Genomic DNA, 12872 nt, shown 5'->3' with positions numbered 1-12872 from the left:
AGTAGGGTCAGCCCTCACACACCTGCTGGCATCTTGGCAGCTTCTCCTGGCTTCCAGAGATAGAACACGTCCCATAAGCATTGTGAAGAGGTATAGCATCTGCCTTCTGACATGGTTTGAACTTTAGAGAGAGACTGGGCTTGTCAGTAAAATACTCAGGAGTTCTAGAAATAGTAAGTTAGGTGATTATAGCACTCTTATTGACAGCTTCCTATTGTTTGAGGCAAATTCAATAGGCCTGGATAGGTAGATACTTTAGGAATGAAGAAATAAGCTGATGAAGCAGCCTGGAGTGAAGTGCAGCAATCTCCTACTAACATTTCAAGGATAATGGACTCTTTATATAGGAGGTGGTAGAGCTTGATATAAAAATCAATATTTGTGAGCAATGGGGATGCCTGAAATATTCTGGATGCTTTCAGACTACATACTCATAGCCCAGTCCAGCCACACATCACAGCTCTCTCTCTTTTCTGATGTCCAGCACAACACTTCTTTTTTTGGTTCTGGTCAAACCTGACAGAAAGTAGCTACTGGCACTGAAATAAGATCAAGGAAACACATGAACATGCTTGAACTAAATTTTCAGAAGGTGCTTACATTGGAAACTTGCAGGGAAGTAAATGACAGAACTGAGGGCAAGGATTGGGAATGACTGCTAGGATCCATTGAGCAAATAATTCCACCTGTCTAAACCTCCAATTTTCCATTTGCATTCCTGTACTACCACGCAGTGCTCTTCCTGAGAGCTGATGACCTAAGAACCTTTGAAATGGTGTGAAACTGCATTATTTAGGGTTATTTGGGTTGCAAGCTTCAAAGGATCAGAATCTGGAAAAAAAATCATCAATTTGCTATAATCCTGAACCTTACCAAGGTAGTCCTAGTTTCTCAGGAAGACAGAAAAATCTCTCTATTTAAACATTTTAAAATGAATTATTTACTCTCTGGCTTCATAGATTGGATGCCTTTACAAGTGCAAGCATCAAAGTAAAAAAGAAGAAAGCATTCAAGATTAGTGACCTCTTCCTGCTGTTTTGCAATTTTTTCCAGCTCTTTTTTGTCTAGTGAAACATTAAAGGCAATGCAAGACCTCTGTAAGTTTGGTTTTAGCACAAATCCAGATTGCTACTTCAGGGTAGTAGATGGAAACATTACACTGTAGATAAGGAAGCTGACTGTAAGACGTTTATTCCTCCCTGCACATCATTTCCCATTATTTGGGATTTCAAAACTGCCAAGCAGTTCAAGCCAAACATCACAGAGCAGAACTTCCCACCAGAATCACTCTCCAGTTCCATTTGCTCACTTCCACTTGCCAAGAGTGGAGACAATTGACATTGACCTCATCCCTCCTTGAAGCCACTTATGATTTAGTGCATCAGCTTCCAAGAGAGCAGACAGGGGTAGTTATATCAGCAGAAGTTTAGAATGAATAACTGAAACCCCACTAAGGGCAGCACACAAAGAAGGCTGTTTGAACAAGCAATCTGGGTGTCAGTTATTATCTGCAGCATTGGGAACATGTGCTGTTGCTCAAGGTCAGCACACAAGCCTGGGACAGTCACACCTAAAGAAAGAAACCAAAGCTTTTCTTCATTTCCATACTTTGTTTCTTTTCATTCCTCTTACACAATACCATAACACTGAGCACTGCCAGAGTGTGGCTGGAACTAATGTAATTGCAGTAAGATAATCAAATAATTCACTTGAATAACAGACAGAGAACGCCCGATCTAAAGAAGCACAAACAAGGAGGAGGTGGGTGGGAAGCCATGAAAGGAAAATACTGGACTGGAGAAAGCTATCAGAGAAGCCAGACAGTGGTTTCAGAGCAAGGCTTCCAGATTTATGCAGTTGGCTACGTACACAAACATCTGCATTTCCCAGCTACAGGAACGCTCTGACTTGGGTCAGCTCCACAGCCACCTAGCATTGCAGTGAAGTCTTGGTCACCATCAGAGAACATTTGGGATGCTATTTCAATAACATATAGCAGCTGAAACAATGTTCTTTCCTTCTCCACTCAGTGTTCCCAGGAACACATTGTGCCCTCCATCACATCTGATTTTTCATCCCCCCCTTAGCAACACCACATTCGATTATAATCTTCTGTTTAGTATTTTTCCATAGTGTGACAACTGAAAAAAACAGCATTTAGCTCTGTCATTTTGCTAGTATCTAGCACCTTTTAATGACCATGATAGCCATAAAGAGAGGTGGTAGATCCCCCATTCCCTGGAAACACCCCAGCAACCTGCTCTAGTTGAAGGTGTCCTTGCTTACTGCAAGGGATTGGACTAGGTGACATTTAAAGATGCTTTCAGCCCAAATCAGTCTGTGATTCTCTGATTCTATATTCTCAGGATGCAGCTGGATTTTCAAACACCATTTTGAATGGAACAAAGCTAAAAATGGGTAGATTCAGACTGGTTATTGGGAAGAAGTTCTTCAGCATGAGGGTGGCAAGACCCTGGAATGGGTCCCTGGAGATGTTTAAGGCCCATCTGGATGAGGCTCTACACAGCCTGATCTAGTGTGAGGTGTCCCTGCCCATGGCAGGGAGGTTGGAACTAGATGATCCTTGTGGTCTCTTCCAACCCTGACTGATTCTATGATTTTGGACTGTGGAACTACTGTGAAAATTAAGGCGTGTCTTTTCATTTACATATCTGTAGATGGTCTCTGAGACCTGGAAGACTTCTCTCTAGGTTAAAAGGAATTTCAGAGGGGTAGCACATATATCCTTAGTGTTTATCTACACAACAGACGTAGCTCCACACTTGGACTCTCTTTGTCCAGCAGTAATATTCCAACTCATACTTGCCACAAACATTGATACAAAGCAGTCTATGAGGTCAGACCTACTGATGTGATTTAAACTGGCAAAACAATACCCAGATGTAACTTGACCTCCATAAACCATTTTACTCCTCCTATTTGAAGTAGTCACCATCATCAATCTTACCCCTCCACCAATCCCAGTTATTATGCATGCAGAAGGGGGCTGCAGTGCTAGTAATTTGGGATCTGTCACACGTATTCCATTCTGGACTCCCTGCAGTGCTGTTTCCCTGGCTGCACTCCCAGGATCCTGCGCTGCATCATCCGCACAGGTTTTCTCCTCCTTGCATGACTCCTCCCAGGCATCTTTTGCCACTGTCATGCCTCTTTTTGTTGGCTAGTGAATTTCAAATGCCTTTTGATACGACTAGTCACTATTAAATGTGAAGATTTACACACCAGTTAGCTGCCTTTGGGTTACTGTGAAACATTTATGCATCATTTTCTTTCAAGGGTGAGGGAAGGTATCTAAAGCTGATTCCCCTCCCCCTCAACCCCTCCGAAACCCCTTTGTGCTTAGTACCATTGTTCTGTTATGCAGCCAGACCCTGCAGAGGCTGTGACAAATAGGGAGGTCATGGTCAAATTTAATAAGATCTCGCATTCCCTTGGAAATGCCACCAGGGAGCAGACAAAAGCAAGCGTTTGCTGAGCTCCTGGGGGAAAGCAGAGCACTTGCACCGAACTCCTTGGTATGCAGATGGTGTCGCTGCCTTTAGAAACAGGCTTAGACTCGGGAAGCAGCGGGAATGTGCTGCTGGGTCTGAGGCCGAGCCGAGCTTCGGATCGCCAACTGCATACCAGGATGCTGGGACTGGCTTTGTCCTCGCCTCTGCTGCGCCCCGGGAACGGCAGGGAAGCTGCTCTGCGCCTTCAGCAGGGTTCTAGAGAAGCAGGCACGCTTCTCTGGGGTTAACAAAGCACAAGGCTCCAGGGGGGTTCAGGTGGGACTCCCACCCGCCTCTGACCCGCACCGCTCCGGCCAAGCTGGGACGAGACCGCAGCGCCCCCGCGTGGCCGCTCGGGCTCGGCGCAGCCCCGGTCCCGTTCCCCTCTGGAGGGTCGGAGCCGCGGGGAGCTCCTTTGAATCCACCTTTGAACTTTAGATCACTGGCTTGGAGTCAGCGAGAAAGCAGCCTGCAAGGGACTGTCTGTCCCGGCCCGGGACATTAATTGTGAACTCAGCGAGGGTCCTGCAGCCACAGGCTGGTTTGGAGTCATCCAGTCCAACCCCCTGCAGACAGCAGGAACGTTGCAACTAGAATAAGTTGCTCAGCCCCCCCAAACAACCTGACCTGGAATGGTTCCAGGGATGAGGCATCCACCACTACCTGCCTGGCCGACCTGGGTCAAGGTCTCAACACCCTCATCGTTAAAAAAATTCTTAAAGATCTCCCTCTTTTAGTTTCAAACCATCACCCCTTACCCTGTCACAACAGGCCCTGTTAAAGTGCTTGTCCTTATCTTTTTTACCAGTCCCTGCAAACTGAAGGGTCACTGTAAAGGTCTTCCTGAAGCCTTCTCCAATTCTTTCAACCTATCCTCACAGCAGAGGGGTTCCAGCCCTCTGACCCTTTCCTTCCCTTAGCTGTTGGCAAACCCAGCAGAGCTCACAGCCCACTTCATAGAGACCATCTTCCAGAGTCTTTGTAGCTACCTGTGCAGGGCTTCAGCCGACTCTCTGCAAGCTCCGAAATGGCTCCTGTCGTAATGGTCTTCCTCAGTCTGGAGACTCCAGAAGCTGCTGCTGCCCCTGGTTTTGTCAGCATATCATCACTGCTTGCCCTCTTCAGCTGCAACAGACAGAATTTTGTAAGCAAACAGACACTTAAGACTCAACAAGTATTTAACAAAGCAGGGTTCCTAGGAGAAAAGGAATATTCCCACACAGTAATCAATGGGAATAGTGCATTGGTAAGTGCACTAAAGCCTTTTTCTTGTGGTTTTTTTTTGCATTTGGTTCATATTCTAGATGCTTATATACATGATTTCATATATATTCTAGGTGCTTGAAATGGGTTGAGAGACACTACTGTTTCAACAGCAAAGAATGGACATGGGAAAGACTGGTCAAGTAAGCTAAAAACTTCCAGGCAGGGAGAAAATTGGTTACAGGAGTAGACTTGAGGCAATTCCAGCTTCTCAGACCTTGCTCTGAACAGCATTCACCACACTTCACTGTTTCACATTTAGTCAGGAATTTAGACCTGTGCAGTTAATGCTGGATGCAGAACCTGACACACCAAGTAGGTCAAAGCAGCAAATAACTGGCCCTTAATAGGTCTGCTCAAAAAAAGATCTGATGGTTCTGATCTCTCAACTCAGGAACATGCAGTTTTGCTCCAATCATCCCTTGAAGAGATTTCCAAGCTATTCCAAGAGCAAGCAGCTGCCAGTTCCTTCCTATATTTATCAAACAAGAGTCCCTAAACTTTGAGGCCTCGCAAACCAGGTTGTGTGACATGAACAAAGAATATGCTGGAGACCCAAGCCAAAACCTGAAAACCATCTAAATGAGCAGCTCGAGCTGCTGCAATACAAAGCAAGAGCAGCCAGTGCAAGGTCTAACACAAGTACCAACCAGAAATCCCTTATCTTAAACATGGTATCACTGCAGCTGTCTGCTCTCCTTGTTTATGGAGAAGCACTGAGCAACGACTGCCAAAGAGCTCATGGCAGGAGCTAGAACTCTGTTTTACTGGGGCCTGTAGGACTCACTAGGAGAGAAACTGAAAAGTCAGCTCACAAGAAAGCATTCTCTGTGTGACCACCAAGGAAACCATTCACAGAAAGGAAAACTGCTTTCAGAATACATAAACTGGAGAAGTCCAAAGCTTAATGCTGAAGTTTCATAAGCTTGGAAGAAGTCTAACTGCTTTACAGAGTATTTTACACTTTGGGCTTTTTAAACCTACTAGCAGATATCATTAATTTCTTTTTCTGTACATGAGAAAGCAACTGTGTGGCCTTTTCTGGGAGGGGGATTGTGGTAAAGCAAGGCTGCTCTAAATAGATACAAGAAGTCCACACAATACAAGCACAATGAGCTTAGAATTCAAGGAGAAACACTGAAATTATGTTGCTTCCAGAAGCAGAAGTAGCTTTTCCTCTCAGAAGGTTGTCATGCTGCTTGCTCATTTGTGTGCCCTCCTAAGCAGCCTGTGTGCCTCTGCTACTAGCTTCTAATTCGTTTCAGGAACAGTACTTCAAGCATTTTGAAAGACCAAGGCTCAGAGAAGTCTCCCTAGAGCAATATTTTCCCCCCATTCCTTTAAAGCTGTAGACACCTAAACTATTTTCACAAATCAAACCCCACTTCCTTTGAAGTTGTCCAGGGACACCCAGGGGTCCATGAACCACAGGGCTGAAAACCATTGCTCGTGGTTAAGTGAAAAGAGAACACACATCAAGCACTCTCTCTGGTTAGTGGTTCCTGAATGTAAAAAAATCTTTAAGCAAAATGAAGTCTCTCAGCTCCAATTTTCTCTCCCTTTCATCTCTTCCACTGATTCAGTCTGTGGTTTGCCGGACCCTGCGAGCACGTAAGCTTCAATAGCTGAAGTGTTGATCTGCTCCAGGATACCAAACAACTAACATTTCACCTTCTGGCAAAGATTTTGGCAGCTCACCCCGAGGAGCTGAACGGAACAATCTGACTTTCTGACCTTCAGAGGCTTCTGCAGTCTCTCTAAAGTAATGTCTTCAGTGTGCCCTCTCTACAGCAGCAACCACGCTGCCTTTTTTCCCCACCCCTTTTCTTCAAGGAAACCACTTTGATCTTGTATTTGCTGGTGATCGATCTGATTAACGATATCAGATTTCCTCTTTGGTGGAATTCTTTCAGAGATGCTGGCCTCAGCCACACAGCACATACTCCAAAAGCCTGAACCTGGAACGAAGCTTCGAGGCTTGCACTGTCCCTGCCTCTTAGTACCTTGCTGAGCCGAGATTCAAAGGCAAGCGAAGTCGAGGACTTGGATGTCTTCATTCCTGTGGGGGTGGTGGAAAGTGGTTTTCCTCTGTCAACCCCATGACTCCCTTGCTTTGGCACTGCACTCCAAGGCCTGGCAGTACTCTTCATTTTCTTCCCAAGAAACTCAGTCTACAGGTCCTGAAAGAAATAACCAATGTATATACATGCACACCAAAAAACACAAACTGTCTTTATATCATTGGCAAGAGTGCACCAGAGATATCTGGCATCAGTCTGAAGGACTGCACAGACCATGCTAAACTTTAGTCCCTCATATACACAACAAAACTCAGCGTAGAGAAATCCTTCAGAGACAGCAGCAGCCACTTCTATTCTTCATACTGAGTGGCAACATACAGAAGGAACGTTGGCTTTTGTTAGAACTGTGTAAGTCAGAGACCTTTACCAGCCCCAGCAGAACACCTATGGATGCTGAAGCACAACAAAAGAACAACTGAGAAGTAAAGTCCACAGCAATTGAAGACAACCTTGCGATGAAAAGAAAATTACTTCTCTTCCTGTCAGAATCAGCTTCTTCAACTGAAATAAGTCACAGGAGAAGCCAGGTTCCCTCAGACAGAAAATGTGGTATCTTTAACTATTCCCAGCCTTCCAGAGAAGCAGTGGTTGATATTGCCACAGTGATACAGATAGTTCATAACGCCAAGATTTACAAAACATGGGAATAAATAAATCCACTTCCTTGCAAACAAATATCCAGATCCACTATTCCTCAGAGATAAGCTTATGCAAGAGAGAAATCCTGCCAGGAATCAGTAAATACATATGAAATTCCTCTTTTTTTAATCATTATTTCCTTTGATACAGCTGAGCAATCTGCCAGCAAGAACAACTACTCTGTTTTTCTCTCCACAGATAGGCAGTGGGCAATTAAAGCCCCAGCTCAACTTGTGCAAAGCTACAGCCATACATTTCCACCTCTACAAACCAGGAGCAGAATATGAATTAGTTGGGTGGTTTTTCCAAGTCCCACCAACCTGCTGAGTCTGGAGTGCAGCCCTGTGAGCAGAAGCTGAGGGAACTGGGGGTGTTTAGCCTGGAAAAGAGGAGGCTCAGGGGTGACCTCATGGCTGTCTACAACTACCTGAAGGGAGGTTGTAGCCAAGTGGGGGTCAGCCTCTTTTCCCAGGCAACCAGCAACAGAACAAGGGGACAGAGTCTCAAGTTGTGTCAGGGGAGGTCTAGGCTGGATGTTAGGAGGAAGTTCTTGCCAGAGAGAGTGATTGGCATTGGAAAGGGCTGCCCAGGGAGGTGGTGGAGTCACCATCCCTAGAGGTGTTCAAGAGAACACTGGATGAGGCACTTGGTGCCATGGTCTAGTTGACTGGCTAGGGCTGGGTGTTAGGTTGGACTGGATGATCTTGGAGGTCTCTTCCAACCTGGTTGATTCTATGAATGGGAGGGAGGGTAGACTGCCTGGTGTCTCTCCCACTTCAGTATCAGCAACACTTCTCTTCTGTGGCTCCATCTTCTAAACCAAACACACAGGATGTAGCTGCATATCAGTATTGTGTAGGCAGATGCCAACTGGCTTCTTGTCTGCTAAACTGGTGGCCCAAAGAGGTACGAAGAGATAAGCCTCATGTCCCAGCTTAGGAATAGTGCTCCCAGCAAGCACATGCTGTTTATCACACAGGAGTCCAGCTGGACCAGCATGAACTTGGACAGGAGCAGTTTGAACTGGCAAGACAATTTCTTCCTATGTGAGTCAGTAAAGGGCTTAGGTCACATTTGACATCTTATAATTTACTTTATACTTAATTTTACATTCACAATTAAGGCCACTTACTGAACTCATGGGAAGCAAATCTATTTGGGGCCAAGCTGGATTCCACACTGCCAGCACCTTCCCAGTGCCATGATGGTCTATCTAAAGGAGAGCTTTGCTGCACAGAGGCAGTGCTTTGCTGCTGTCTTACTGAGAACAAAGCAAGCAAGTGACATTTCCTCTATTTATCCTTAGTGCCCTTGCAAGGAGGACTGATTTTCTCCACAGCTCTCACCTGTCAACTCCTCAAATAAATAAATTTCATAGTTAAGCATAAGCATCACTCCATTAGCATTCTTAACACATACAGCATGGAGCCATCAACTGATCTCATTAGAGGGGAAAGAACAGTCTTTGTTGATTGCGCTTTTTTAAAGCACTGACAGATATGTAAGCTATGCTGAAAGAGATAATCATATTCAGCATCCCCACAGCTCATCACCAACCTTAGCAAGCTTGGCTGCTGTACATTATTCCAAACAGGCACATCATTGACTGCATTTGTATGGAATCACAGAATGGCTTGGGTTGGAAGGGACCTTCAGCATCATCTGCTCCAACATCCCTGCCATGGACAGGGACATCTCTCAATGAGCCTTGGCTACTTGAGGCTTGAGATACTGAAATGTGTCCAGAGAAGGGCAACAAAGCTGGTGAAAGACCTGGAACACAAACCCTATGAGGACAGGCTGAGTGAGCTGGGGTTGTTTAGCCTGGAAAAGAGGAGGCTCAGGGGTGACCTCATGACTGTCTACAACTACCTGAAGGGAGACTGTAGCCATGTGGGGGTTGGTCTCTTCTCCCAGGCAACCAGAAACAGAACAAGGGGATACAGCCTCAAGTTGTGCCAGGGGAGGTATAGGCTGTTAGGAGGAAGTTCTTCCCAGAGAGAGCAATTGGTATTGGAATTGGCTGCCCAGGGAGGTGGTGGAGTTGCCATCCCTGGAGGTGTTAAAGCAAAGACTGGATGAGGCACTTAGTTCCACAGTCTAGATGACTGGCTAGGGCTGGGAGATAGGTTGGACTGGATGATCCTGGAGGTCTCTTCCAAGCTGGTTGATTCTATGATTCATCCAGCCTGGCCTTGAACACCCCCAGGGAGGAGGCATCCACAGCCCCCCCGGGCAGCCTATTCCAGAGCCTCACCACCCTTGTACTGAAGATTTCCCTCCTAAGATCCAGTCTAAGCCTGCTCTCCCTCAGCTTCAAACCTTTCCCCCTTATCCAATCGCTAGACACTCTTATGAGAAGTTCCTCTCCAGCCTTCCTGTAAGATCCCTTCAGGTACTGGGAGGCGTCTCTAAGGTCCCTGTAGCTCTCAGCTCTACAGTGAGCTAGCACTTACACATGCAAGCTGCCTTCCTGATTAGATCTCCAAATTATGCAGATTTGGGCTTTTGCTGATCCAGTGCTGCACATGCATTTTGCTTTAGTATACCCTCTGGATTTCTTCATGACTTTATCTCACACCAACCTGCCTTCAGCTGCACAGATGCTTTCCTGATAGCCTAAAAAAGTTCATTTCAATTTTGAGTCATCTGTGGCATTTTAAAGCTGCAGTGCAGTGATATGCTCATTAGAGCATCATGTTAGGAGGAGAAGAAAAGGTACTTAAACCTCAAGTCCAGAAATCCAGCCAGTAGCCTGAGGCAAACTGGCTTTTGCATGTAATGATAGCTGAATTATGTTCCATGTGGCTTTAATAACATTCTACTCTGTGCCAAGTGGAAGAAACTAAAATTGAGGAGAGTGCAGTTGGATTTATTAGTGTTTATTAGATTTCCCATGTATCTATATGGGATCACCACTTGCAAAAGATGGAAGTAAGGCTCCTCATCTATTTGCTTAACCTGAATCTGTGCTGTGGCTAAAGATTTCAGTCTCTGAAGTGAGATCTCAATACTTCCCACAAGCCTTATATGTACTTCAAAGGCTAAAGGGAGGCTGCATACATCTTAAGCTGTTTTCATTCCTAGGTAGGTGGCACACATTGGAGTTGTTAGCAGCACTGCTTCAGGAGTAATGCTAAATAAAACTGGTTTGGTTTTTTGCTTTCTCTCCTCTTTTTCAGAAAAGAATTCTTTGATGAGAGCAGAAAAATCCATTCTCAGTCAGGATCAGCTTTCCTTCCCCTCCACATTTAATTTACTGCATCACAGGAAAAGAAACAAACTTCATGGAAGCTGTGGGCAGTTTGGACAATAGTAAGCCCTGCCTTCAGTAGCATGAAATGACTCAGGTAGGTAAGGAGTAGTGAACTGGCAGCCAAAATACTAAACTTAGAGATCTCAAGTGGCTTTGGCCAGTTAGCATTCAGGAAACCCAACAGCAGCAAAGAGCTTTCTCTAATGCTGTTGGAGGAACTGCAGCCACAAGGACAGCTCGGAACAGATTGCATTAAAACCATCACACACAGTTTTTACCTGCTTGTAAACACTAGGAACAATTAAAAAGTCACCACGCTTTTAAATCTCAAAGGATTAAAAAAAAAGGACATTCCTGGAGACATTGAAGTCGAGGCACCTGAATTTACCCTTCTGTTCCAAATCTGATACAAGGCAGCAGCTCACCAGGGCAGTGCAACAGCTAAACACAGGCTCTGCTGCTTCAGTGTGGTTTTCAAGGCCAGGCTAGCAACAATAGCTTTACTACTCCTGAGCCAGCAGAGATGACTTTGAAAGGAGTCAGTCATCGTCATCAACTGTCCTTGAATGGCAGTTTGGGAATAGAATCAGCACCTATCACAGCAGAACACATCTTGGACTCACAGAATTGTCACCATTGGAAGGGACATCAAGGATCAACCTGCAGGGATGCCTCACGCTAGATCAGGAGGACTGTTCCTTTCACAAGTCAGGAGAGAGGCACTGCATGCCTACACACACACACATTCACAGTGTAGCCATCATGGCAGGTTCTTGGTCACCACCCTTTTGTACACCATCTTCCAAGCTTTGTGCATCTGCATTTCTGTGCCTTTGAAACTGCCACCAGGGTCATGGCTCCCAGTGGCTTTAGGATATATTGCTAGAAGTAAGGCTACTATATTTTAACTAAACACCAGCATTTCCTTCCAGAAGGACTGTGCAGGGACCGTGACTCCATCTCTTTCATGTTCCACAAGAAACTTTATTTCCTATGAAGCAAACACAATGATGCAACTCTGAGAATCAAAGTCTCACTTTGGCATCAGCCTGAGCAGGTCATTAGCAGGGGCCACAGTTAAACCCCTGTAACATGCTCTGCTTGGAACTGCGCACTGGTGGGATGGAGAAACTGAAGATAAGCAGCAGCTAGCTCCAAGTTGAAGTGAATGAAGGTTGATGCCAATAACGTGTTGTTTCAGAGCAGCAAAGTCAATTCTGTTGTCAGTCAACCCCTACTGGAGGGGTTTGGAGTGCTTTGTTCCCAAAAGCTTTAGCACTCCAAAGTGCTGGTGTTGGAATGCCCCTCACTGAAACAGCAAATTGGAGGGTTTATGAAAATGTAAAGCTGGTCCTGGCAAAGCTCTCTCAATCCTCAGAAATCCCTGCAGGCAAAATCTTACAAATCCAAGCCGTGCTATGTAGGTTCATCTCTGCCTAATGTCTGACTGATATTTTTAAAGGGGATGTAGAAGATCTTGATGTGGGCAATTTTGGCAGTTAGTAGAAGGCTTACAGTGGAAAGACAATTCATCTGACTTGGAATTTTACTGCTTTAATAAAGATTGAGAGCCTAGACATTTCTTTAGTCTGTCCACATGCATTCATTAATGAAGGCTTTAGAACCAGCCCAGAATTATTCCCATTTTATCCTAATTCTCACAGGCAGTTTGCAATAGCAAAGACAAAGCTAAGTCCCTTGGATCTGCAGGCTTGGCTATCCATCAAAGAAGTCATTCACCAGTCCCAGAGAATCAGCTTCCAGGAAAGACATTCTGCTGACTATTAAAGGTTGTTTAAATAACTAAAAAAGAATAGAAAGGTTGGTTTGAGTGGAGACAAGCAATGTTATGTCACAGCCAAGGGACCCAGCAGCTACAACCAGCACTCAGTAATACATCTGTAGAAATGAAGTTAGGTAGGAAAATCCCTCTTGAAGGGCTTGAGATAGAGGTTATCTGTACTCCACCTGCTCAACAGAGTTTAAGTTCTGGTGCTCAGGTCCATGTGTGAGGCCAGGACAGGCAAATGAGTCATTGAAGTTGCTTTAGGAAAATGAATGAAAATCAACACTATGAAAATTCATTAGATCTGGAGTGTGAGACCAGATGGCAGGTTCACA

At 45.2% G+C, this 12872-nt stretch overlaps 1 protein-coding gene across 6 annotated transcripts in view; it reads right to left on the bottom strand.

Annotated features, from left to right (window-relative positions):
• The window catches only part of SPECC1 (sperm antigen with calponin homology and coiled-coil domains 1), a 108434-nt gene that overhangs the window by 76230 nt on the left and 19332 nt on the right, over nucleotides 1–12872 (bottom strand). For all 6 annotated transcript variants that reach the window (XR_010307387.1, XM_064166467.1, XM_064166466.1 and 3 more), the window contains 2 exons: nucleotides 6779–6955; nucleotides 4502–4637 (listed from right to left, as the gene is read on the bottom strand). Coding sequence is in view for 5 of the 6 variants with exons in the window: in XM_064166467.1 (XP_064022537.1) it covers nucleotides 4502–4637; nucleotides 6779–6925 (283 nt within the window). In the remaining variant the exon portion in view is untranslated. The remainder of the gene's footprint in view (nucleotides 1–4501; nucleotides 4638–6778; nucleotides 6956–12872) is intronic.

This window comes from Pogoniulus pusillus, chromosome 27 (genome assembly GCF_015220805.1).
Source record: "Pogoniulus pusillus isolate bPogPus1 chromosome 27, bPogPus1.pri, whole genome shotgun sequence".
Classification (NCBI taxonomy): Eukaryota; Metazoa; Chordata; class Aves; order Piciformes; family Lybiidae; genus Pogoniulus; species Pogoniulus pusillus.
Note: the sequence above shows the minus strand (reverse complement) of the source record. Positions and strands in the feature narration are given on the sequence as shown.